We start from the raw sequence: 27,751 nt of genomic DNA, 5'->3' as shown, positions 1-27,751 counted from the left end.
CTTCAAGTAACCCTTGCATTCTATGAGTATACTGTAGAATCAGTGACTATATCTCCATCCGTCCCACACGCAGGTCGCACCAGCTTCTCCTTCTCATCCAACAAACAGCTAACGATGCCCTGTTTCCTTTATCATTGTAACTTTTTTGCATATCTTTCATTCATTGTTCGATATCTCTCTGCATCATCGTCTACATTTCTCGTTTCCCTTTCGCCATGGCTTTCAGTCTGAAGAAGGGTCTCGGCCCGAAACGTCACTCACTCCTTCTCTCCAGAGATGCTGCCTGTCCCGCTGAGTTACTCCAGCTTTTTGTGTCGACCTACAAACCTGTGCGTCTTTGGAGTGCGGGAGGAAACCGAAGATCGCGGAGAAAACCCACGCAGATAGAAACATAGAAAATAGGTGCAGGAGTAGGCCATTCGGCCCTTCGAGCCTGCATCGCCATTCAATATGATCATGGCTGATCATCCAACTCAGTATCCTGTACCTGCCTTCTCTCCATACCCCCTGATCCCTTTAGCCACAAGGGCCACATCTAACTCCCTCTTAAATATAGCCAATGAACTGGCCTCGACTACCTTCTGTGGCAGAGAATTCCACAGATTCACCACTCTCTGTGTAAAAAATGTTTTTCTCATCTCGGTCCTAAAAGACTTCCCTCTTATCCTTAAACTGTGACCCCTTGTTCTGGACTTCCCCAACATTGGGAATAATCTTCCTGCATCTAGCCTGTCCAACACCTAAGTTTCTATAAGATCCCCCCTCAATCTTCTAAATTCTAGCGTGTACAAGCCGAGTCTATCCAGCCTTTCTTCATATGAAAGTCCTGACATCCCAGGAATCAGTCTGGTGAACCTTCTCTGTACTCCCTCTATGGCAACAGATCATGGGGAGAACGTACAAACTCCGTACAGACAAGCACCCAAATTCCTCATATTCAAATACAAAAGGCATCAAGCAAGAATCAAGTCCTCAGCACAGATCTGTGACAAAAAAAACCTGATGTCGTCCAGTGTCAGGTCACCGTCTGACCTTCGCTCCATAGATGCTGCCGCACCCGCTGAGTTTCTCCAGCACTTTTGTCTACCGTCTGACCAAGCATGCTTCCTATTCAACGCTGTGCTTATTCAGTGTGTTTCAGCTGCTTCTGTTTAGATGAAGTATACTTTACCGACAATTACTGACCTCAACATCACGCTTGAGTTTGTCCAGAAACATCTTTTTATTTTCATCTCCTATTTGAATTCTCTGCCCTTCATTGAGAAAGTCGTTGTCTTTCAGCGTTGGCAGCTCCTTGGCCTGAAACAAAAGAGACCGCACCTCCATGTAATGCAAGTTGCACAACCCATTGATCCCAACGTACAGAGAATGGCCGTCACAGTAATAAAAAGGGACTGCAGATACTGGGTGATACCAAAGATAAGACACAAAATGGTGGAGTAACTCGGCGGGTCGGGCAGCATCTCTGGAGAAAAAGGATGGGGTGACGTTTCAGGTCGGGAGCCTTCTTATAACCATATAACCATATAACAATTACAGCACGGAAACAGGCCATCTCGGCCCTACAAGTCCCTGCCGAACAACTTTTTTCCCTTAGTCCCACCTGCCTGCACTCATACACTAACCCTCCATTCCCTTCTCATCCATATGCCTATCCAATTTATTTTTAAATGATACCAACGAACCTGCCGCCACCACTTCCACTGGAAGCTCATTCCACACCGCTACCACTCTCTGAGTAAAGAAGTTCCCCCTCATGTTACCCCTAAACTTCTGTCCCTTCTTCAGACGTGAAAGTTCAAGAAGGGTCCTGATTTGAAACGTCACCTAGACATTTCCCTCCACAGATGCAACCTGACCCGCTGAGTTCCTCCAGCATTTTGTATCTATCTTTTGTATAGAGCAGTACAGCCCAGGAACTGTCACTTTAAGGTCCACAAGGTCAGTGTTGTACATGATGCCAAGTTAGTCACCTCTGCCTGCATGTGACTCTTCAGCAGAATCTAGTAAGTATATTATTCCACAATTACTGCTAGGTCAAGTATAATTCTGGAACACTTCCTCTTCTCCTCTCTCCCATCAAGCAAGAGGTGTAATAGTATGAAAACGCACACTTTCAGATTTAGGGACTAGGTTTCTTCCTAGCTGTTATTCGGCTACTGAACCATCCTACCAACAACTAGAGAAAGGTCCCGAAGTACTATCTACCTCATTGGAGACCCTTGGACTATCTTTGATCAGACTTTACTGGACTTAATTTACACTAAACGTTATTCCCTTTATCCTGCACCTGTATGCTGCGGATGGCTCGATGGTAATCGAGTATAATCTTTGCACTAGGTAGACAAAATTGCTGGAGAAACTCAGCGGGTGCGGCAGCATCTATGGAGCGAAGGAAATTGGCAACGTTTCGTCCCGAAACGTTGCCAATTTCCTTCGCTCCATAGATGCTGCCGCACCCGCTGAGTTTCTCCAGCAATTTTGTCTACCTTCGATTTTCCAGCATCTGCAGTTCCTTCTTGAACATAATCTTTGCCCTGTCTGAAGAAGGGTCTCGACCCCGAAACGTCACCCGTTCCTTCTTTCCAGTGACGCTGCCTGTCCCGCTGAGTTACTCCAGCATTTTGTGCCTAACTTTGGCCTGTCCGGTTCGCACGCAACAAAAGCTTTTCACTGTACCTCGGTACACGTGACAATAAACTGAACTGTGCGCAAATGGCAATTGACAGAAAAATCACGGAAAACCATGAGGACACAGAAAACAGACATCTAGCGGGGTTTTTTTGTGGGAAAGTTCTTAACTATGTTGCACAAGTAGGGTGTAAAGATGGCATACAAATATTTGAGTAAAGCATTTGAGTAAGGTATTTGCAAATGGAAAGTTAAATTACATACACTTATTCCTCCCTTTCACAGATCTATGTATTTATTTATCTATTCATCTATTTATTTATTTATTTATTTTATTATTTATTTCGAACAGAATAAAAGAATAAAATGCAAGTGTGAAACAGCATACAAAAAACAAAACAAGAATATTTATAAAGTGTCATAAACAATATCCATAAATAAATGAAATCGTATGTGTCCGAAAAGGAGCAGGAAGAAGCCAAAGCTGATTAATTCCCACCCCTTATTCAACTACTTGTAATTATCTTATACAAATTTAGCAGCTATATGTACACCATATGTACACCAGCCACTATATGTACACCAGCCACTATATGTACACCAGCCACTATATGTACACCAAATTATTTACATTTGAACACTAATCAAATATTTACAAAGCCATACAAAAAAGAATAAAAGAAAAAGAAAAGAAAAACCCCGCATATACTATACAGTATCTTAGTCATATATACAACCCATCACTCTATAATCACCCTTCCCAATGCAATCAGTATAACAAATATCCCAATCACCTATCCTCATCCCAATATCCTTTTAAACAAGTGTTTTTGTACATCTTTTTAAACTGAATTATGCTTGTGCTAAGTTTTATCTCCTGTTCCAGACCATTCCACAAACTCACACCACAGATTGCTATGCACATACTTTTAAGAGTTGTTCTGACATTGAGTTTTTTTAAATTATGTTCCCCTCTCAAATTATACCCACCCTGTCTTTCCATAAATGAGAATCAAAACTCGAGATGTATAATAATTTTTAGACGGTGTAAGTTCTATTTCAAAGGAAACATCACTGCGCTGATCCCTGGCATTTTTTTTTTTTTACTTTAAGTCACGACACAAAAGCTCTACACCACATCATAATTCTTTTTTTTTTTCCAACAGGCAGCTTATTCATCCATTGACAACCGAGATATTGTCTGCAAGCAACACAGCAGAGGGAACAATGTTTCATTGACTATCTCCTTGTGTCCTTACACGTTCTTTCCTCAAAGCTGCTGACTTAATGCATCACGGGAACCGACAGCCCTGTATTAGCGTGTGTAAGCGATGGCCTTTCATCCGTCAGCCTTTACAGTAAGGTGTCAGTAGGACACGCATCCATTAGGGTTGCGAGGAAAGACATTCTTGCCATAGAGGGAGTACAGAGAAGGTTCACCAGACTGATTCCTGGGATGTCAGGACTTTCATATGAAGAAAGACTGGATAGACTCGGCTTGTACTCGCTAGAATTTAGAAGATTGAGGGGGGATCTTATAGAAACTTACAAAATTCTTCAGGGGTTGGACAGGCTAGATGCAGGAAGATTGTTCCCGATGTTGGGGAAGTCCAGAACAAGGGGTCACAGTTTAAGGATAAAGGGGAAATCTTTTAGGACTGAGATGAGAAAAACTTTTTTTACACAGAGAGTGGTGAATCTGTGGAATTCTCTGCCACAGAAGGTAGTTGAGGCCAGTTCATTGGCTATATTTAATGTTAGATGTGGCCCTTGTGGCTAAAGGGATCAGGGGGTATGGAGAGAAGGCAGGTACAGGATACTGAGTTGGATGATCAGCCATGATCATATTGAATGGCGGTGCAGGCTCGAAGGGCCGAATGGCCTACTCCTGCACCTATTTTCTATGTTTCTATGTCCACTAAATAGTGCCTCTCCAATAGTAAGCCAGTATGAATGGTGTTACACCATTTTAGGAGCACGAATAATTTTGGTTCAAAATGGCATTTGTTTTTACTCAACATCCCTCAACAAAGAGGTGCAGCATTCACGATGACCGAAGACTCATACATTTTGCTTTATCGCTACTGTAGCACGGTGGCGCAGCGGTAGAGTTGCTGCCTTACAAAGCCTGAGACCTCGGGTCGATCCTGACTACGGGTGCTGTCTGTACGGAGTTTGCACGCTCTCCCTGTGATCGCTTGGGTTTTCTCCGGATGCTCCGGTTTCCTCCCACATCCCAAAGACGTGCAGGTTTGTAGTTGAATTGGCTTCTGTATATTAACCTTAGTTTGTAGGATAGAACCAGTGCAAGAGTGATCGCTGGTCGGCGTAGAATCGGTGGGGCGGAGGGCCTGTTTCCACGCTGTATCTCTAAACTAAACTAAATTTTGCTGCTTTAATGACCAATGCACAGAAATATTAAACTTCACAAGCATATCCTTCAGGATTGAGATTACAGAGATCAGTAGACATGGTCAATGGCTATATTTCAGTCATCATTTACTAACCAGGAATATAACCGGTAGCATTTGATCATTAGGCTCCTTAAATAGCAAACTCCAAGATTCATCTCGGTTGTCAGACCAAGATGCTTCTTGTCAGTGAATGTTGGTGATCAGGAAAGCTGCTATAAATATAAACACAAAGTGCTGGAGTAATTCAGCGGGTCAGGCAGCATCTCTGGACAATGTTCATAGGTGACGTTTTGTGCCCGGGACCCTTCTTCAGAATGCTGCTCCTTCTATTCACAAAGCTACTACAATACTGATTTTTAGGGTGAGGCGAAATTTAAATCTCAGCCAGGTTTCCCGTTGGGCCACTTTAGTTTCAGTTTAGTTTATTGTCACGTGTAGTGAGGTACAGTGATAAGCTTTGAGTTACATTCATTAGCCACATAATAACATTCGAAAGCCAAGAGAAATCGAAACCATTAGCAAACCCACCGTGCTAGTCTGAGGAAAAGATTGGTGTAGATGGGGCATCTTCGTCGGCATGGGCAAGTTGGGCCGAATGGCCTGCTTCCATGCTGTAAGACTCTATGATCTTTTCTCCAATGCCTATTAAAAATGCATAATGCATGCTGTGTGTGACTCAATCACCGTTAGTGTGTTTATTTATGTGCTGGAGCTGCACGATTAATGCAGTGAGTTTGCAGTGTGCTGCAGATGATTGATGTGCCAAGCTCATTCACCCAATACCAGCTGAAGTCAGACCGACAGCCCATTCATCTCCTGCCTGTTTGCGAGACGGAATGGCTGCACAACAATGGTCGACACACATCAAATAAAAAGCTATTCATTGTGCGAGATGTGCAGATGTAAAGGATTATTGGAGAGATGACAAATTGTCGGGATACAATGAGAAAAGAAAAAGCCCATTACAGGGTGTACCCCCTGCAGGCCAGCGACAGAGCCCGCTCGCACTGTGGCTACTGGCACCTTCGAACCAAGGTGGGTGAGTGGGTGAGTGTGAGTGAGTGAGTGAGTGAGTGGGTGGGTGAGTGGGTGGGTGAGTGAGTGAGTGAGTGAGTGGATTGTGAGTTAGTGCGCTGAGTGAGTTAGTGATTGAGTGGGTGGGTGGAGTGAGTGGGTGAGTGCGTCGTGCCGTGCGTGAGTCTGCTTGCGTGTCGTGAGTGATTGAGGTGCTGCGTGTGAGTGCGTGCGTGCGTGCGTGCGTGACTGCGTGTGTGGTGCCGTGCGTGGGTCGTGCGTGATGCGTGCGTGCGTGCGTGAGTGCGTGGTGCGTACGTGCGCGTGCGTGCGTGCAGTTGCTTTCTTGCTTGCGGCGTTCCGTGTGCGTGACTGTGTGTCGGCGTGCGTGCGTGCGTGCTTGATGCAGTGGGTGCGTTTAGTGTAGGTGAGTGAGTTAGTGAGTGAGGTGAGTGAGTGAGTGAGTGAGTGAGTGAGTGGGCGTGAGTGAGGTGAGTGGGTGAGTGAGGGGTGAGTAGTGAGTGGGTGGTGGAGTGGCGTGGGTGAGTGGGTTAGTGAGTGGGTTAGTGAGTGGGTGAGTGAGTGGGTTAGTGGGTGTCTGGCAGCCACAAATGATCAAACTGCCCACAGGCGATGGTGGACCCCTGATGATCGGGAGGGGAGCTGTGACACAGATCCAGCACCATTCCAGAGAGTTAACCTCAAAGATGTTGGGCGGCACGGTGGGGCAGCGGCAGAGTTGCTGCCTTACAGCGCCAGAGACCCGGGTTCAATCCTGACTACGGGCACTGTGATCGCGTGGGTTTTCTCGGGCGCTTACGTTTCTATTTACTCAACATCTCCCACCAAGACTAGGTATGTTACAAAACTTACCTTCAGCGGCGCTGCAATTCTGCCACTGGCCGTGTGCGCGATTTTGGCGCGTTTGAGGGGGTGGGGGGGTGGGGGCGGGGTTAAAACGGGGGGGTTTTCCGACCTGGTCCTGAATTATATTTGTTGGAGTGCAAGATGTTGCTAAAGAATCATTCCGACGGCCGTTCTGTGTGTTTTAAAGAAAAATAAACCTGACAAGTTAATCGCTGGAATGATTTTAAAATCAGCTTCTGAAGCCGCCAATGCCGACAACGGGGACGGATTTTATGGAGGACCGGGTAAAAGAAAGTAGTTTATATTTATGTATAAAAGTGTTTCTTAAGATAGAAACATAGAAACATGGAAATTAGGTGCAGGAGTAGGCCATTCGGCCCTTCGAGCCTGCACCGCCATTCAATATGATCATGGCTGATCATCCAACTCAGTATCCCGTACCTGCCTTCTCTCCATACCCTCTGATCCCCTTAGCCACAAGGGCCACATCTAACTCCCTCTTAAAAATAGCCAATGAACTGGCCTCGACTACCCTCTGTGGCAGGGAGTTCCAGAGATTCACCACTCTCTGTGTGAAAAAAGTTCTTCTCATCTCGGTTTTAAAGGATTTCCCCCTTATCCTTAAGCTGTGACCCCTTGTCCTGGACTTCCCCAACATCGGGAGCAATCTTCCTGCATCTAGCCTGTCCAACCCCTTAAGAATTTTGTAAGATGTATTTAATTCACATTTTAAGTTGCGAAGCGGTGATTTTCCCCCCCGAAGAACCGGCAGTGTATTTGCTGCCGATATGGGGGACTAATCGCACCCTGAACGTTCCAAATGGTCCTGTTCCAGAAAATCCCACTCACAAGCTGATTTAAATGGCCATTAATTTACAGGTATTAAACATTAAATTCCTTCCATTTGGCCTAAAAACCCATGACAATGAGATTTAAAAACTATGTTATATTCTGAATTCTTGTGTGAATGTTATTTGGACACTTAGGCTATTTAAAAATGTTAATCTATTCTTAAGAAATGGATGGAATTTAGATCTAGTAATTGAATTTTGTAATTAGTAATTGAATAGGTAACTAACTAATTATATGCTTTAATTTCTAGTAATCTAGGTAAGATTGTTTCATATTTGTTTCAGAATGCTTCAATCTATAATAACTGAAAATTTCTTTCAGTTCTCTTAAATTTTAAGAAAGTTATCGGCTTTTAAATGTTCTCGATCACAGCTTTGATTGTTTTCTCCAGTATGAGAGATGTTGAGGAGAAACCTGACAGAAGTCGTAATAGTTTAGTTTATTGTCACGTGTGTCGAGGTACAGTGAAAAGCTTTTGTTGTGTGCCGACCAGACCAGTCAGCACATGATTACAATCGATCCGTCCACAATGCACAGACGCACGATAAAGGGAATAACATTTAGTGCAAGATAGTCTAGTAACGTCCAATTAAAGATACTTCGAGTGTCTCTAGTGAGGACCTCGCTCAAGTTGTTGATAGGATGGTTCAGTTGCCCGATATAGAATTATGAGACATCGATAGGGGAGACAGTCCCAGGGTGGAAATGGAAATGACTAGACGGCATAACTTTGAGGTAAGAGTGGGAAAGTTTAAAGTTTAATAGACAATAGGTGCAGGAGTAGGCCAGTTGGCCCTTCGATCCAGCACCGCCATTCAATGTGATCATGGCTGATCATCCCCAATCAGTACCCCGTTCCTGCCTTCTCCCCATATCCCCTGACTCCGCTATTTTTAAGAGCCCTATCTAGCTCTCTCTTGAAAGCATCCAGAGAACCCGCCTCCACTGCCCTCTGAGGCAGAGAATTCCACACACTCACCACTCTCTGTGAGAAAAAGTGTTTCCATGTCTCCGTTCTAAATGGTTTAAACTGCCTTATTCTTAAACTGTGGCCCCTGGTTCTGGACTCCCCCAACATCGGGAACATGTTTCCTGCCTCTAATGTGTCCAAGCCCTTAATAATCTTATATGTTTCAATGAGATACCCTTTCATCCTTCTAAACTCCAGAGTGTACAAGCCCAGCTGCTCTACACCGGCGAGACCAAGCGCAGGCTCGCCAATTGTTTCACTGAGCACCTTCGCTCAGTCCGTCTTAACCAACCTGATCTCCCGGTGGCTCAGCACTTCAACTCCCCCTCCCATTCCCACACTGACTTTTCTGTCCTGGGCCTCCTCCACTGTCAGAGTGAGGCCCAGCGCAAATTGGAGGAACAGCACCTCAAATTTCGCTTGGGCAGCTTACATCCCAGCGGTGTGAACATTGACTTCTCTAACTTCAGCTAGCCCTTGCTTTCTCTCTCTCTCCATCCCCTTCCCAGTTCGCCCACTTGTCTTACTGTCTCCGACTACATTCTATCTTTGTCCCTCCCACTCCCCTGACATCAGTCTGAACAAGGGTCTCGACCCAAAACGTCGCCCATTCCTTCTCTCCAGAGATGCTGCCTGTCCCGCTGAGTTACTCCAGCATTTTATGTCGACCAAAGTTTAAAGGAGATGTGCGGGGCAGGTTTTGTAAATAAAGGGAGGTGGGTGACTAGTATGTGCTGCCAGGGGTGGTGGTGGAGGCAGATATGATAGTGGCGTTTAAGAGGCTTTTATATAGGCACATGATATGCAAGGAATGGAGAGATGTGGTTCACAAGCAGGCTGGCACAGTCCTTTTGTATATATTCTGGTACATTATCGATTATGGAGTCATACAGCAATGAAACAGGCTGTTCGGCCCACACTGACCAACATCTCCCATCCATACTAGTCCCATCTGCCTGCGTTTGGTCCATATCCCTATAAACCACTCCTATCCATGTTTCTGTAACAGATGTTTCTTAATCGTTGCGTTTAATGGGATTCAGTTTAGAAGAATAAGGTACTCCCAATAGGATGATGCCCTTGCAGAAATAACACAAACACATTACAAAATTACATTGGTAACTGAGAAATTCACCAGAGGTTAAACATCACAAAAACCCATGCACTTGTCTCTGGATAAATTGTGTCAGTTACACTAGGGACAGGGATTAAGTTGCGTTATTTCGAGTAGGTTTAACATTGCCATTATGATGTCCCGTTCAATCTTGTTCTTGCAAGAATTATCTGGGGAAGTCTTATTTTACATCGGCTGACACTGTTAATTCTGAGGAACATCGTTTTTCTCTAACGCGAAATACAGGGGAACTCAGCAGGTCAGGCAGCATCTGTGGAGGGAAGGAGTCAGAAGATGTTTCAGGTCAGGGGCCTTCTTCAGACTAGAGCGCACAGCTGTTGCCTCCACCCCTTCCGCTCTTCTCTTTCTGCCGATTACCTCCCCTCTCCTCCTCCCATCAGTCTGAAGAAGGGACCTGATCCAAAACGTTGCTCTCCATTTCCCTCCACAGATGCTGCCTGAACCACAGTGTTCCTCCAAAAACTTGATCTTTGCTCGAGGCTCCATCATCTGCAGTCTCTTGTGTCTTCATTGTTTTTCCCAAAGCTTTGTCTCCCTGGTCTACCACCGTCTCAGACTACTGTCGCCAAAGACGGCCCCCTGGGCCTCGGTCTAATTGTCGGGAAATGCACAGAAGCAGTGAAAGTCTTAGTTAAGTGAACCGTCGACAGATGCAGCAAGGGATCAGGCCATTCAGCCCTCCGGGTCCATGCCGGCCATCGAGCACCCATTCACACTTTTGTTCTAAGTTATCTCACTTTCTCAACGACTCCCTACACAATAGGGGCAATTTACAGAGGCCGATGAACCTACGAGCCTGTTGTGATGTGGGAGGACCCTGTAGATTTGTTCTTGTCACGTGTACCGAGACACAGAGAAAAGCTTTTTTGACGTGTGCTATCCAGTCAGCGGAAAGACAACACACGATTACAATCAAGTTGTCCACAGTGTACAGACACAGGATAGAGGGAATAACGTTTAGTGCAAGATAAAGTCCGATTAAAAATAGTCCAAGGCTTTCCAATGAAGGAGATAGTGGGTCAGGACTGGTTCAGTTGCCTAATAACAGCTGGGGAGAAACTGTCCCTGAAACTGAAGGTGTGCGTTTTCACACTTTGGTACCTCTTGCCTGATGGGAGAGGGGAGATGAGGGAGTGAGACTCGTCCTTGAGACCTGAAGGAAACCCATGCGGTCGCAGGGAGAACATGCAAATTCCACACAGACCGGGTAAGGATCGAACCTGGGACTCTGGCACTGTGAATAGACAATAGACAGTAGGCAATAGGTGCTGGAGTAGGCCATTCGGCACCGCCATTCAATGTGATCATGGCTGATCATCCACAATCTGGACTTTCAGAAAGCCTTTGATAAGGTCCCACATAGATTAGTGGGGAAAATTAGGGCACATGGTATTGGGGGATAGGTTGGGACAGGTTGGGGGAGTGGGCAGATGAAGTTTAATGCAGATAAATGTGAGGTTATCCACTTTGGTAGCAAAAACAGGAAGGCAGATTACTATCTAAATGGCGTCGTTGGGAAAAGGGGAAGTACAACAGGGTCTGGGGGTCCTTGTACATCAGTCTATGAAAGTAAGCATGCAGGTACAGCAGGTAGTGAAGAAAGCGAATGACATGTTAGCCTTTATAACAAGAGGAATCGAATATAGGAGCAAAGAGGTCCTTCTGCAGTTGTACAGAGCCCTAGTGAGACCACACCTGGAGTATTGTGTGCAGTTTTGGTCCCCTAATTTGAGGAAGGACATTCTTGCTATTGAGGGAGTGCAGCGTAGGTTTACAAGGTTAATTCCCAGGATGGCGGGACTGTCATATGCTGAGAGAATGGAGCAGCTGGGCTTGTACACTCTGGAGTTTAGAAGGAAGAGAGGGGATCTCATTGAAACATATAAGATTGTTAAGGGCTTGGACACACTAGAGGCAGGAAACATGTTCCCCGATGTTGGGAGAGTCCAGAACCAGGGGCCAGTTTGAGAATAAGGAGTGAGCCATTTAGAACGGAGACGAGGAAACACTTTTTCTCACAGTGGTGAGTCTGTGGAATTCTCTGCCTCAGAGGGCGGTGGAGGCAGGTTCTCTGGATGCTTTCAAGAGAGAGCTAGATAGGGATCTTAAAAATAGCAGAGTCAGGGGATATGGGGAGAAGGCAGGAACGGGGTACTGATTGGGGATGATCAGCCATGATCACATTGAATGGTGGTGCTGGCTCAAAGTGCCGAAAAGCCTACTCCTGCACCTGTTGTCTATTGTCAGTACCCCGTTCATGCCTGTAAGCAATAGTTCTACCAGCTGTGCCACCCTTGTTCATCCCTGGTGGCACCTTCTCCAGACAACAGGAGAGCCAACGCACTCTAATGCAAGCCCCTTGGGACTTGGTATCGGAGTGTTGCTGCAATGTTTTGTTATTAGCTATCCTCCTGCTGTGAAACTAATTATTACACATGATCTCATCTACCGCTGGGTGTGTCTCACTAAAGGGTAGCGCTGTTCAGTGGATGCCCCTGCCTCATAGCTCTGGCACCCTGAGTTTCAATAGACAATAGACAATAGGTGCAGGAGTAGGCCATTTGGCCCTTCGAGCCAGCACCGCCATTCAATGTGATCATGGCTGATCATCCCCAATCAGTACCCCGTTCCTGCCTTCTCCCCATATCCCTTGACTCCGCTATTTTTAAGAGCCCTTTCTAGCTCTCTCTTGAAAGCATCCAGAGAACCCGCCTCCACCGCCCTCTGAGGCAGAGAATTCCACAGACTCAGCACTCTCTGTGAGAAGAAGTGTTTCCTCGTCTCCGTTCTAAATGGCTTACCCCTTATTCTTAATCCTGACTTCAGGTGCTAGCTGTGTGGATCTGACACATTCTCACTGTATCTGCATTGGTTCTCTCCGGGAGGGCTGGTCTCTTCCCTTAACCCAAAGAAGAGTGGGACGGAATGTTAATTTGTGACTGTAAATTAACACTGTGTGAGAAAGAACTGCAGATGCTGGATAAAATCGAAGGTAGACACAAAATGCTGGAGTAACTCAGCGGGTGGGGCAGCATCTGTGGAAAGAAGGAATGGGTGACGTTTCGGGTCTCTCGAGAGACTCTCCATAGATGCTGCCTCACCCGCTGAGTTACTCCAGCATTTTGTGTCTGCCCTGTAAATTACCCCTCGTGTGCAGGTGATTGATAGAAACTGGGAGGAGAGGATGGGGAGAATAAAATGGGATTAGTTTAAATGTTTTGGGCGGCACGGTGGCGCGGCGGTAGAGTTGCTGCCTCACAGCGCCTGAGACCCGGGTTCGATCCCGACTTCGGGCGCTGTCTGTACGGAGTTTGTACCTTCTCCCCGTGACCTGCGTGGGTTTTCTCCGGGATCCTCCCACACCCCGAAGATGTAAAGGTTTATAGGCTAATTGGCTTGGCAAAATTGTAAATTTTCCATAGTGTGTGTAGGGTAGTGTTAATGTGCGGGGATCGCTGGTTGGTGTGGACTAGGTGGGCCGAAGGGCCTGTGTCCGCATTGTATCTCTAAACTAAATGGATGCTTGATAGTCGGCACAAATCCGATGGGCCGAAGGGCCTAATTCCATGCTGTCTGGCTCATGCCAATAGGAGAAGAATCCTTAAACCTCTGCATCTTTTATGTTCCTGTCGATTCCATCAATCCAAAATGGCCAAGATTTTCCAAAGCTTTTTTCCCCCTTGTACTTAGATTTTTTGGGGGGGGGGGGGGGGGGTATCAGAAATAAAATGATGCAGTTGATTGTGCATTATAGTTTTAATGTCAGTTGTATTTCTGAGGTAAAAGCATTGCTGTAAAGTTGCTTCTGAGCCAAGGGTGCTATTGTGTTACATACAGTGCAACAGAGCAGTGGGGTAGCATAGAATGCGTGGGGGTTGTTGTGTTACACAAATGCAGCTGAGAAGACTGGATAGAGTGGATGTGGAGAGGATGTTTCCATTAGTGGGAGAGTCTAGGACCCGTGGCCATAGCCTCAGAATAAAAGGACGTACGTTTAGAAAGGAGATGAGGAGCTGTGTCTTTAATCAGAGGGTGGTGAATCTGTGGAATTCATTGCCACAGACGGCTGTGGAGGCCAAGTCAATGGATATTTTTAAGGTGGAGATTGATAGATTCTTGATTAGTACGTGTGTCATGGGGGTTATGGGGAGAAGGCAGGAGATTGGGGTTGAGAGGGAAAGATAGATCAGCCATGATTGAATGGCGGAGTAGACTTGATTGGCCAAACAGGCTAATTTTCCTCCAATAACATGAAACCTATGAACATAAGACAATTATGCAATTCGCAAATACAGATCACCGTACCTTTTCTTTTCCACTGGCTTCCCTTGACACTGTTGAACCCTACGGAGTTAAATAACAAGAAATTATTGCCAATGTCTTTTTAAAAGGGAATTAAAATTATTCTGTTCTTGGATTCCATGCAATATAACCACACTAACGAGGCGGGAGATAAAGAAAATAGCCACAAAATGCTGGAGTAACTCAGCAGGCCGTGCAGTATATCTGGAGAAAAGGAACAGGTGACGTTTTGGGTCAAGACCATTCTTCAAGGGCCTTGGGATGGTGTCCGAGCCTATCACCGATCACCCGTACACTAGTTCTGTCTTACAAACGAGGGACAATTTACAGAATTCAGTTAATCGACAAACCTGCAATGTGGGGTGAAACCAGAGCACCCAGAGAAAACCCATAAGATCACAAAAGGAATAGGTGACATTTCGGGTCAAGACCTTTCTTCAAGGATCTCGACCGGAAATGTCACCTATTCCTTTGCTCTAGAGGTGTTGCCTAACCGCTGAGTTACTCCAGCATTTTGTGTCTATCTTCGATGTAAACCAGCATCTGCAGTTCCTTCCCATACAGGAGGGAGATAAAACCAATTAGAGCACACTCTGGTTGATCCCGGTATTAAGGAATCCGGAATTCGCAAACTACTGGCAAAAATATGAACCAACTTCATAACATTCAAAAACATTAACTTGAATTTGGCACTCCGACGCCCTTTTGTTCATGAGCCGTCAACCATTAGCCCACAGTTAAGTGGGCACCTAGAAACATAGAAAATAGGTGCAGGAGTAGGCCATTCGGCCCTTCGAGCCTGCACCGCCATTCAATATGATCATGGCTGATCATCCAAATCAATATCCCACACCTGCCTTCTCTCCATACTTCAATTCAATTTATTGTCATTTGGACCCCTTGAGGTCCAAACGAAATGCCGTTTCTGCAGCCATACATTACAAACAAATAGACCCAAGACACAACATAATTTACATAAATATCCATCACATCGCTGTGATGGAAGGCCAAAAAAACTTATCTCTCCACTGCACTCTCCCCCCCGATGTCAGAGTCAAAGTCAAAGCCCCCGGCGGGCGATGGCGAATTGTCCCGTGGCCATTAAAGCCACGCCGGGTGATGCAAGGTCGCACACCGGGTCTTGGTGTTAGAGCCCCCGGCGCGCGCTCGCAAACTCCCGCGGCCATTCCAAGCCTCGCGGGGCGGTGATGTAGGCCCCGCTCCAGGAGCTCTTCAACCCCGCAACTCGGGCGGGAGAAGTCGCCGTTGCGGGAGCCCTGAAAAATACCTCCTGATCCCTTTAGCCACAAGGGCCACATCTAACTCCCTCTTAAATCTAGCCAATGAACTGGCCTCAACTACCTTCTGTGGCAGAGAATTCCACAGATTCACCACTCTCTGTGTAAAAAATGATTTTCTCATCTCGGTCCTAAAAGACTTCCCTCTTACCCTAGGACAGACATGAGATGCTGCCCGACCCGTTGAGTTACTCCAGCGTTTTGTGTCTATCTTCGGTGTAAACCAGCATCTGCAGTTCCTTCCTACGCAGTGGTCAACTAGATCGGGTTAGGTGTAAGTCTAAGCAGAGCCTATACTTGATGAATTTGGTTTTATGACGATAAGCTCAAACCAGTGGATTTTATTTCAAGTATTATGCAAAGTAACTGTGGAAAGAGATTTTTAGTTTACTTATTTTTATACATAACAGCAGTACATTGTACACTGATTAGCAGTGATATCCTCTCTGAAGACTTGGTACTTCATGTGATGGCAAGTACAGCAATTTGATTTATTTTTGCTATATTTTACATTAATACTGTTCTTAAATTAAAATTATTAGTATTTAAAGCAGTGAGGTTCAACAGTATGAATGGAAAATGCAGCAAGAAATATTATTTTGACTTTAGTGAATCAGCGTGGAAACAGGCCCTTCGGCCCACCGTGTCCATGCTGACCAGAGATCACCTGTACACTAGTTCTATCCTACAGACAAGGTACAATTTACAGAAGCCAATTAACCAACAAACATGCACGTCTTTGGAATGTGGGAGGAAACCAGAGCACCTGGTGAAAACCCACGCAGGTCACGGGGAGAACGTGCAAACGCCATACAGACTGCACCCGATCAAACCTGGGTCTCTGGCGCTGTAAGGCAGCAACTCTACCGCTGCGCCACCGTGCCGCCCCTAGAATTGCTCTGGAAAGTGGAAGCGGTGTAAACATAACGCGATGAACGGCCTCTTGTCCTGGAATTTCCTACAGTTTTATATTGTACAGCTCAGCAGTTTTGTATTCAACTTTGGCCCAATTGATTCCCATGTCTGTGTACCATATTGTGCGGTGTGTTCAGTATTAAAGACCTGAGGGCAGCCAATAAATTTTCCATTTTTATTTATACAATGGATCCATTCACTTTCTATACAATGCATTTGGCTTTTTCTAAATTAAGTTAACTTATACTCTGCATCTCATAATTATTCACTTGAGTCAATAATTAAATTACTGGTCCACTCCATAATTAGTTGACTTACAAATAATTAATTCATTTAAGAGCTGGACTTGAAACATTTGGTGCTGAACAGGTTATAATTCAGCAATTGTCTGGTAATGATATTATTATTAAGGAGCTAAATGCATTCAAATATTAGCAAGCATATTCTCTGTGGCCATTAATAATATTCTGGGATATTCTGCCAAATACTCAGACCATTTAATAGACCAGTTAATCCACTTATCATATTAAAATGCCATCATTTTTACTCTCATTAACATGGGGTCATTATTCTGAGACCCAATCATGTCCCCTAATCTCAACCTTTAAAAAACATATCTGTTGGGATTTGTGACTGTTATTTATTTATTCCTTCGCTCCATAGATGCTGCCTCACCAGCTGAGTTTCTCCAGCATTTTTGATACCATATAATTTTACAAAATTGACTGGCCATTATCGCCATGAAGAGCTCACTGCCTCTGCCACAACTGTTCCACGTTCCAACAATCTTACATTTAAAGATATTGCTCCTAAATTCTCTTGTTGTCACTTCAGTTTTAAATCGATGACCCGTTTTCTGGCTCCATGACCAGTGGAAATAATCTTGCATTGTTCACCCGAGAAAGCTTATAAAGCATGTGTGTGTATGTATAATATACATATGTGTGTGCGTGTGTATATATAATATACATGTGTGTGTGTGTATATAATATACATGTGTGTGTGTGTGTGTGTATAATATACATATGTGTGTGTGTGTGTGTGTGTTTATAATATACATGTGTGTGTGTGTGTATATAATATACATGTGTGTGTGTGTGTGTGTGTGTGTGTGTTTATAATATACATGTGTGTGTGTGTGTGTGCATATATAATATACATATGTGTGTGTGTGTGTATATAATATACATGTGTGTGTGTATAATATACATATTTGTGTGTGCTATATATACACACACACACGTGTGCATATGTGTCTATATATGTGCGTATATATATATACACACACATATCTATATATATAATATATATATAACATTATATATATATATATTATTTGTTTATATGTGTGTGTGTGTGTGCGTGCATATATATATATATAATATTATCTATTTATATATATGTGTGTGTGTGTATATATAGTTACAGCTTCTACAGTACTGCAGGAAGAAACAGCAGATGCTGGTTTAAACTGAAGGTAGACACTAAAAGTTGGAGTAACTCAGCGGGACAGGCAGCATCTCTGGCAAGAAGGAATGGGTGACGTTGCGGGTCGAGGCCCTTCTTCAGACTGAAGAAGGGTCTCGACCCGAAACGTCACCCACTCCTTCTCTCGAGAGATGCTGCCTGTCCCGTTAAGTTACTCCAGCATTTTGTGTCTACCTTCGGCAGTACAAGAATCTAGTCCACCCACAGAATCTTGCCCGGTTTCTCTTCCCTGTTGGCTGCATGCAGTTCCTTTTTTAAAGTGTTTAAATACGAAGAGTGACATAAATCCAAAGACCCTTTCCCTGTCTAAAGAAGCCACTAACGTTCATTGGTTCCGCTTGTGTATTGTGCTGCAGTTAAATGGACACACACTTAAAACATTCCAACTTGTGCCCGAGTCGTACCTTCAGATCATATTTCCTGTGGACAGTAAGTCTGTGACTAAATACATTTCTTGTTACGGTCATATATGTCTCCACGCCGTCCACTGTTAACCGATACATGCCCAGGAACTGGGGAAGTAGTGTGTTGCCATGGCATTCCACAATGTACTGGAGAGGAAAAACAAAAGATATCGTTAAGCAGAACAATGTTAGAAACACCACGATTTAATTAACCTGCTGACATTTCAGTTTAGTTCGTCAGAGACCTGGGCTTCGATCCTGACTACGGCTGCTGCCTGTACATTCTCCCCATGACCTGCATGGGTTTTCTCCAGGACCTCCGGTTTACTCCCGCACTCAAAAGATGTACAGGTTTGTAGATTTATTTGATTGGTACAATTGTAAATTGGCCCTAGTGTGTCTCGTAGAGGGTTAGGGTGCAGGGATCGCTGGTCGCCCCGGACTCAGTAGGCAGAAGGACCTGTTTCCATGCTGTATCTTTAAACTAACCAAAATGGGCCTTTCAACTCATCGAGTCCATGCCGAACATCGAACACCCATTCACACTAGTTTATGTTGTCCCACTGTTGCATCCTGCAGAGGAGGAGGAGGAGCCATCTTGGGGAACGGCTGCTAACCAGCAGCCGTCCGTTTAATTCATTTTTTCTCTCCAGCTTTTAGTTCGTTTTGTTCGTCGTTTTTTCGGAGAAATGGACTTCTTATTGTGGGGGGAAGGAGGTAACCTTACTTCTAGGTCCCTACCTGGTCGGTGAGGCAGCTTTTTCTCTGGGCTGCCCGTCGACCCGTCCTCGTGGCCTACCAGCGGGCTTGGAGCGCCGTTTCCTGGTGGGGACCGCCCAGCACCTCGGCTTCGGTGGCGGCACAGCGCTGGAGCGCCATCGCGGAGCGGGCGATGCCTTGCCTGGGTCGCCGCGCTGGGTCGACGCGCTGGAGCTCCGGTGAGCTGGACCGCCGAGAGCAACACCTCCGGGCTGCGGGTCTGCGGAGCGGAGGGCGCCAACATTAACATCGGGAGCCTGGGAGCTCCAACTCGGTGCGTCCTTGTCGGCTTCGGAAGCCGACAATCCCCTGCTAGGAAGCGGCCGTTCCAGGTGGCCCAGCCACTGTGAGGACTCTCCCGACGCCGGGGCAAGACCACCCGGCTAGAACGGCCAGGAACATCGGGCCTACGTTGAGGCAACAGCGGTGACCTCAATAGGCCTGACCTTTGGGAGAACTGGGGTTGGGGACTGGACTTTTGTGCCTTCCCCCACAGTGGTAACCTCTGTGGGGGGATGATTTTTCTGTGTGTAAGGTACTTTGTTAGTCTGTGTCCAAGATGGCTGTCGGAAGAGAGAGTGGACGCTGGCGCGCTTTAGCTGCCGCTGCTCTCTCTTCACATTGTGTTTTTTTAATTTTTTTTATTTTGTGTCTTTGGAGCGATTTCTATCTTTAATTTGTGTATTAATGATGTCCTTATTATTTATTTTTCTCCGACTATATGTTTTTTTCTCTTCTGTTTAATCTTTGTAAGGTGACCTTGAGATTTGAAAGGCGCCCGAAAATAACATTTATTATTATTATTATTATTATCCACTTCCTACACACTAGGGACTATTTACAGAAACCAATTTTGCAGGTTTTTGGAATGTGGGAGAAAACCAGAGCATCTGGAAAACATCCAAGCGGTCTCAGGGCGAATGTACAAACTCCATACAGACAGCATCCGAGATCAAGATCGAACCCAGGTCCCTGGCGCTGTGAGGCAGCAACTCTATCCCTGCGCCACTCTGCTCCTTTCTAGAAAGCCGATTCTTGCTGGGCATCGAATCCCATGGTGCAAACCAACTCACAAGATGCAAAACAATAATTCCCACTTTTACTTGGACCTGCATTCCTGCTTACACCAACCCTCGTACAGAGCAGGAAACGTTTAAGAAGGAACTGCAGATGCTGCTTTAAACCAAAGTTGGACACAAAAAGCTGGCGTAACTCAGCGGGACAGGCAGCATCTCTGGAGAGAAGGAATGGGTGGCGTTTCGGATCGAGACCCTTCTTCAGACTGGTCAGTCACCCATTCCATCTCCCCAGAGATGCTGCCTGTCCCGCTGAGTTACTCCAGCATTTTGTGTCTATCTTTGAGTCAGAAACATTGTCCATTTTATGAATGAATGAATACGTTTATTGTCATTGCACAATACTGTGCAACAAAATTCCATTGCATCTCCTCCGGTTAAAAAAACACAAACACGACAACCATTGACACATATGTACACTTATTAGTAAAAATAATAAATAAGTATTTAAAAAGAATTTTAAAAGAATGTTGCATTTCTTGGAATTACATTGTGCTTCCCCAGTGTTCTCTGTTGGAATTAAGCTCTTTTATCGCACATGGGTAGAAACTATTTTTTAGTCTACCGGTGCGAGCCTTCAGAGACCTGAATCGCCTCCCAGAGGGTAGCAGAGTGAAAAGGAGGTTGGCAGGGTGGGATGTGTCCTGCTTGATGTTTGTGGCCCGGCGCAAGCATCGGGCCCTATATATATCATCCAAGGAGGGCAGTTTAGCGTTTGTAACTGTAGCTCTGTGCAGTTTTTATAACTCTCTGCAGCGCCCTCCTCTCAGCCACAGTGCAGCTAGCAAACCACACCAGGATGCCATAGGAGAGGATACTTTCCACGGCGCATCGGTAGAAGGACAGCAGCAGCGGCTGTGAGACGTTTGCTCTCCGCAGAGACCTGAGGAAATACAGCCGCTGATGTGACTTCTTCACGAGAGTGACGGTGTTCATTTGCCATTTGAGGTCCTGGGAGATGTTTATTCCCAGGAACTTAAAGCCAGTGACTCTCTCCAACATGTCTCCTTTGATGTATAAAGGAGCAGGTTCCTCTCTCCTCTTCCTCCTGAAGTCGACGACCAGTTCTTTTATCTTTGATGGGTTGAGTACCAGGTTGTTTTTGGTACACCAGACAGTCAGTTTTTGGACAGTTTTTTACCTCCATCTTCATCACGGGGCATCTGCAGGGTTCGTTTTACTCAATGCCTTTAAGGATATGGACTTTGGACCCAGTCTCTGTGGGCTAATATAACATCAAGCAGAGCTTTTATGCGTGAGTCATCGATGGAACATCTGGTGCTAATTTTTAACCAATAGGTCACAGCAACAAAAAAACTCAACTTCTTAAGGCTTATTAAATCCTGGTGTAGGTGACAGGTTTCAGTCAGGGAGAGTTGCTTCTGGTCATATGTCCCATCAACAGCTATAGTTATATTATATACACATATTTCTTCCTAAGCAACAAAAAAGTGCTACTTCATAAGGCTGATTAAGTCGTAGTGTAGGCAATATATGTTAGTCTGGTGGAATGGCCAGGTCATCATAAGATCATAAGTGATAGGAGTAGAATGAGGCCATTCTGCCCATCAGGTCTACTCAGCCATTCAATCACGGCTGATCTATCTCCCCCTCCTAACCCCATTCTCCTGCCTTCTCCCCATAACCCCTGTCACCTGTACTAATCAATAAATCATATTTCCCATGTGTATATGTGAGTGTATACTATGTGTATGTGTATGTATATACCCTGTGTGTATATATGTGTATATATGCTATGTGTGTATGTGTGTACTTAACTATATATATACACACACACACACACACACACATATATATATATATATACACATATATACTATTCATGTGTAATGTGTGTATGTTTATGCATATATATATATTATGTGTGTCTCTATGTATGTGTGTGTATATGTGTGCGAGTGTTTATACGTCTGTGTATATGTGAGCATGTGTTTATACATGTGTGTTTGTGTGTGTGTATGTGTGCGTGTGTGTTTATATGTGTGTGTGTGCGTGTGTTTATATGTGTGTGTTGATCAGCCTTGATCATATTGAATGGCGGTGTAGGCTAGAAGGGCCGAATGGCCTAGTCCTTCACCTATTGTCTATTGACTATTGAAACTCAGGGTGCACCTGCACCTATTTTCTATGTTTCTATGTTTCTATGTGTGTGCATACAGTACATAATACACACGTTTTTTTCCTTGTAAACACTTGCTTCATCTCTCTATACAGACACTTAAATCGGCCCTAGTTTAACTTCCTTGATCATTGCACAGTAATCAATCATTCAGGCAGCCAAGATTACACGTTTTAGCTCAAGGTTAGTCCTCTTCCAGCTTCAGTCTCGTTTTAAGCAGTTGACAAAGTGTCAATCAGAAATAAATCTCTTTCCCTTCCTCAAAAATACATCTCTTCCGTTCTCCTCCCCCTTTTCCCCACCTCCTCAAAATAAATTAAATCTTTCTCAAGGTGCAATAGGTTTCATATATTTTCATCGGCGAACCCTCAATTAATGAACTACTCCTGTCTAATGGCTTCAACAAAAGGCCAGAGCAGTACCAACGTATTGCTCACGTAGTATAGTGTGGTTTAGTTTAGCGATGAAGCGCGGAAACAGGCCCTTCGGCCCACTGAGTCCACAACGACCAGCGATCGCCCGTACACTAGCACTATCCTACACACTAGGGACAATTTACAGTAACCAATTAACCTACAAACCTGCACGTCTTAGGAATGCAGGAGGAACCTGGAGAAAACCCACGCGGTCACGGGGAGAAGGTACAAACTCCGTACAGACAGCACCCGTAGTCAGGATCGAACCCGGGTCTCTGGCGCTGTGAGGCGGCAACTATACCGCTGCGCCACTGTGCTGCTCTAGTTCTTCCAGAGAAACTTCCAGAAGTTTTAATCACAGTGCTTAATAAGACCAAACTTTGCTTGCGTACCTGATGGTATTTCTTTAAAATATTGTGCATTTCCGCTACATCCTCACTAGTTATGGTTTTTATGACGAATCTCTTGTCGTACGTAGTTAAGAACCTAGCTCCCATTCGGTTTTGTGCGTCGCTGTTGACGGGTGCACTCCGTGTTACCGAGTTCTGAAAGAAAGAACAGCTTTGAAATCAGACATTGTAGGAATACCATCACAGATTGCGGGCATGGTGGTTTATGTTCTAAGGTCTTACTTCTGAAACTTGTTGCCACAGGTAGGGGTTGTGTCGGATGCCATAGACACGTTTGATGGGAATGCTGAATAAACAGTCCAGAAGGGAATAGAGGTTTGTGCTTGTAAGAAGGAACTGCAGATGCTGGTTTAAACCGCAGACACAAAATGCTGGGGTAACTCAGCGGGGCAGGCAGCATCTCTGGAGAGAAGGAATGGGTGATGTTTTGGGTCGAAACCCTTCTTCAGACAAGTCAGGGGAAAGGGAAACGAGAGATATAGACAGTGATGTAGAGAGCTATGGAAGAAATGAATGAACGATATATGCAAATAAAGTAACCATGATAAAGAAAACAGGCCATTGTTAGCTGTTTGCTAGGTGAGAACAGGAACCTGGTGCGACTTGAGTGGGGGAGGGGTGGTGAGAGAGGGAGTGTACGGGTGGGGGAGGGGTGGAGAGAGGGAGTGTATGGGTGGGGGAGGGGTGGAGAGAGGGGGAGTGTACGGGTGGGGGAGGGGTGGAGAGAGGGAGTGTATGGGTGGGGGAGGGGTGGAGAGAGAGGGAGTGTACGGGTGGGGGAGGGGTGGAGAGAGAGGGAGTGTACGGGTGGGGGAGGGGTGGAGAGAGAGGGAGTGTACGGGTGGGGGAGGGGTGGAGAGAGAGGGAGTGTATGGGTGGGGGAGGGGTGGAGAGAGAGGGAGTGTACGGGTGTGGGAGGGGTGGAGGAGAGGGAGTGTACGGGTGGGGGAGGGGTGTTTGTGCTGACTGGATTGGATGATTTATAGTGGGCAAAGACACAATTAAGCATAAAGGCATAAAGCCATTTTTTTCTTCTCAAGAGTGTTTTATTATCATATGTCCCGAAATGGAACAACGGAATTCTTACTTGCAGCAGCACAACAGATATGCAAATAAAGCCCATAATAAATCACAAAAAAAAATCAGTGTATATATATGTATACACATTTTTAAAGACAAATAAATAGACAATAATAGCGCAAATTCAAAACAATGTCCCCAAGTCCATATAGATCAGAGCCTATTTGGAGGTTGTAGTGTTTAATAGCCTGATGGTAGTTGGGAAGAAGCTGCTCCTGAACCTGGACGTTACAGTTTCCAGGCTCCTGTACCTTCTTCCCGATGACAGTGGTGAACTGAGAGTGTGGCTAGGGTGGTGTGGGTCTCTGATGTACATTCCATGCAAGAGGGCTAGTTTTTAAACGTTAATCATCAGTCATTCTTGGTCCCAAATCTCTTGAAATTACTTTTTCAGAAAGTTGTCCAATGATGGGGAAAGTTTAAGAGGCCTTGATATGGTCCACCAGAGCTCAGTGTCACTTCCACACCACTTTCTTTCGCTTCCCTGCAGACATTAACTCTCATAGTCCGTTCAAAATGAAAAACCAACCCTTCAAGGAGAGGCAAGAATAACATTAGGCAAGGAAAAGTGAATGAGGCTCAGTGCATGACCATTTTTGGCTACCATCTTCATCGTTCAAACTGGATTCTGCACATTAATAGGTACCAAGAAACCCCTCCATACATATTGTTTTTAGATCCATCCATTTTGCACCATCATCCAGATTATTCATTAAGTACTTGCACAGACAAGGTGATGGGTACAGGGAGTGAGGTAGTTGAGGTGGGTACTATCACAATGTTTAAAAACACATTTGGACAGGTGCATGGATAGAATAGGTTGAGAAGGATATGGGCCTAACGCGGGGCAGGTGAGATTAGAGCAGATGAGGCATATTGGTCGGCATGGGTACGTTGGGCGAAAGGGCCCGTTTCCATGCTGAATGACTCTATGGATGGAAATGTCAAGGACTAGATAGGGTAGCTTTAAGGTGAGAGGAGCAAATTTCAAAGGACATATGCGAGGCAAGTGGGTTTTTTTTTGCATAGAAAGTGGAGTGTGTCTGGAACGAATCTGGAGGTGTGCGTTTTCACACTTCTCCACTTCTTGCTTGATGGGAGGGGAGGAGAGAAGAGGGAGTGACCGGGGTGAGACTTGTCTTTGATTATGCTGGCGGCCTTGCCGAGGCAGCGTGAAGTGCAGATGGAGTCCAGGGAAGGGAGGTGAGGCACGGGCCTAACCTGCCCGTGTTAGGCCCATATCCTTCTCAACCTATTCTATCCATGCACCTGTCCAAATGTGTTTTTAAACAATGTGATAGTTCCCACCTCAACTACCTCACTCCCTGTACCTCACTCGCTTCTCCCCGCCACCCCCTATCAGTCTGAAGAAGGGTTTCGGCCCGAAACGTTGCCTATTTCCTTCGCTCCATAGATGCTGCTGCACCCGCTGAGTTTCTCCAGCATTTTTGTGTACCAGGGAAGGGAGGATGGTTTGTGCGATGGTCTGGGCTGCATACACAATTCTCTGCAAGGAGCTCCTTAAATGCTTGTATGGGCTTGTTCGACATAAACTCCATAAATAATCCTCTCCAATCTTAGCCAACTCTTGTCTCATACCATTGTTGTGTCGTCGATTCAAATTCAGGACCACAGTCTCAATCATCTACGTCACTCTCCGTGTTAATGGACCGTTATACCACAATGTCATCGCTCCCCCCAGACTTGAAACAACTAGCTCCCCCTTCTGAAACTCCCCCAACTCTCTCCCCAGGCCAAATTATATTCCTTCAATTGCAAATACCTTCTCACCATCCAATCTGTCTGTAGTGATGTGTAATAGAGTACAACTCCATATGTTTAAAGTTAAATGGTGATTTAGCTAAGCCTACCACAAGCTGAAGGTGAGGGTCGTTCAATTTTCTCCCACTTCGTATCTCCTTTCTCATTTATTACTTTTCCTTTATAATAAATTGTGGAGCCTTCCATGTTTAAAATCTTGGATTCGCCTAATTCTACACTGCTATACAAAAGCTTAAAGTGCATACTTCTAAGTTCCGCTCTGGTACCATGCAACAGTGGACAGTTAAAAACACAAATTTCTTATAAATGCTGCCAAAATACATATATTTAGTGTTCTGTTTTGTGCAGGCACACAATGGGCTGCTTATTCATTCTACAGACCTGACAACTTGTTTTACATGTCCAATTACCAGGTTTTATAGCATACAGGCACTTTGACATTCATTAATGATTAAATGCCAGAGGTTTCAGAATAGCTGCTCCAAAAATAGCAGCTTTACCCAAGGCTATTTCACTTTTATCATCATAGAAACTAAATTAAGTTACTCAGCGTTTACGGGAAGCTTGGTTACAGCATTTGCTGGGATTTGGATATAGGTGACAGGCAGTTTTTGCAGCATTGTACCTTGTTTTCCACAGGTGGGTCAGAATCATGGAATTCATTTATGATTCAGTGATGATATATTTATAGAACAAGGAACGTAGTAGACCTGTATTGCACAGGAACAGGCCCTTTGGCCTACAATGTCTGTGCTGCATATGAAGCCAAGTTAATGGGCAACTGAGCCACGCCACCAACAACTGGAGAGTCTTGAACTACTACAGTATTTACCTTATTGGAGACCCTGCCCAGTCCATCATCGGCTCTGACCTTCCTTCCATCGAGGGGATTTATCGCAGTCGCTGCCTCAAAAAGGCTGGCAGTATCATCAAAGACCCACACCATCCTGGCCACACACTCATCTCCCTGCTACCTTCAGGTAGAAGGTACAGGAGTTTGAAGACTGCAACAACCAGGTTCAGGAATAGCTACTTCCCCACAGCCATCAGGCTATTAAACCTGGCTCAGACAAAACTCTGATTATTAATAACCCATTATCTGTTATTTGCACTTAATCAGTTTATTTATCCATGTGTGTATATATTTATATTATGGTATATGGACACACTGATCTGTTTTGTAGTAAATGCCTACTATGTTCTGTGTGCTGAAGCAAAGCAAGATTTTTATTGTCCTATACAGGGACACATGACAATAAACTCACTTGAACTTGAACCCTTGGGCTATCTTTGATGGGAGTCTACTGGCTTTAACTTGATTTGAACGTCATTCCCTTTATCATGTATCATCTGTACACTATGGATGGCTCGGTTGTAATCATGTATTATCTTTCCGCTGACTGGTTAGGAAGGCAACAAAAAGGTTTTTCACTGGAACACATAACGATAAACTAAACTCAACTCACTCGGTCTAGGTTTATTATTGTCACGTGTACGAGGTCAAGCAAAAATCTTTGTTTTGCAGGCTTTCCAATGAGAGCAAATTTTACTATGTATAAATACAATCTGAACTTAAAGGTTCTCAGTCAAAATTACTGCTGAAAATATACTTGCCCTGAAAGTGTAATGATGTGGAGTGCCATTCCCTTTCCCCTTGATAAAATGGTCATACCTTTAATTTAAAGGTTTAGATTTAATTTTAGAGATACAGCAGGGAAACAGGCCCTTCAGCCCACTGAGATGATGCAACACTGAGGATGCTCATGGCCATTACTTCTATGTTATCCCACTTTTTCAT

At 44.9% G+C, this 27,751-nt stretch overlaps 1 protein-coding gene across 3 annotated transcripts in view; it reads right to left on the bottom strand.

Annotated features, from left to right (window-relative positions):
* Window positions 1-27,751, bottom strand: part of pip4k2b (phosphatidylinositol-5-phosphate 4-kinase type 2 beta) — a 98,230-nt gene that overhangs the window by 11,378 nt on the left and 59,101 nt on the right. For all 3 annotated transcript variants that reach the window (XM_033034883.1, XM_033034884.1, XM_033034885.1), the window contains 4 exons: window positions 23,074-23,226; window positions 18,291-18,437; window positions 14,189-14,227; window positions 1,186-1,299 (listed from right to left, as the gene is read on the bottom strand). In XM_033034883.1, the coding sequence (XP_032890774.1) occupies window positions 1,186-1,299; window positions 14,189-14,227; window positions 18,291-18,437; window positions 23,074-23,226 (453 nt within the window). The remainder of the gene's footprint in view (window positions 1-1,185; window positions 1,300-14,188; window positions 14,228-18,290; window positions 18,438-23,073; window positions 23,227-27,751) is intronic.

The sequence above is a fragment of the Amblyraja radiata genome, chromosome 16 (genome assembly GCF_010909765.2).
Source record: "Amblyraja radiata isolate CabotCenter1 chromosome 16, sAmbRad1.1.pri, whole genome shotgun sequence".
NCBI classification, from domain to species: Eukaryota; Metazoa; Chordata; class Chondrichthyes; order Rajiformes; family Rajidae; genus Amblyraja; species Amblyraja radiata.
Note: the sequence above shows the minus strand (reverse complement) of the source record. Positions and strands in the feature narration are given on the sequence as shown.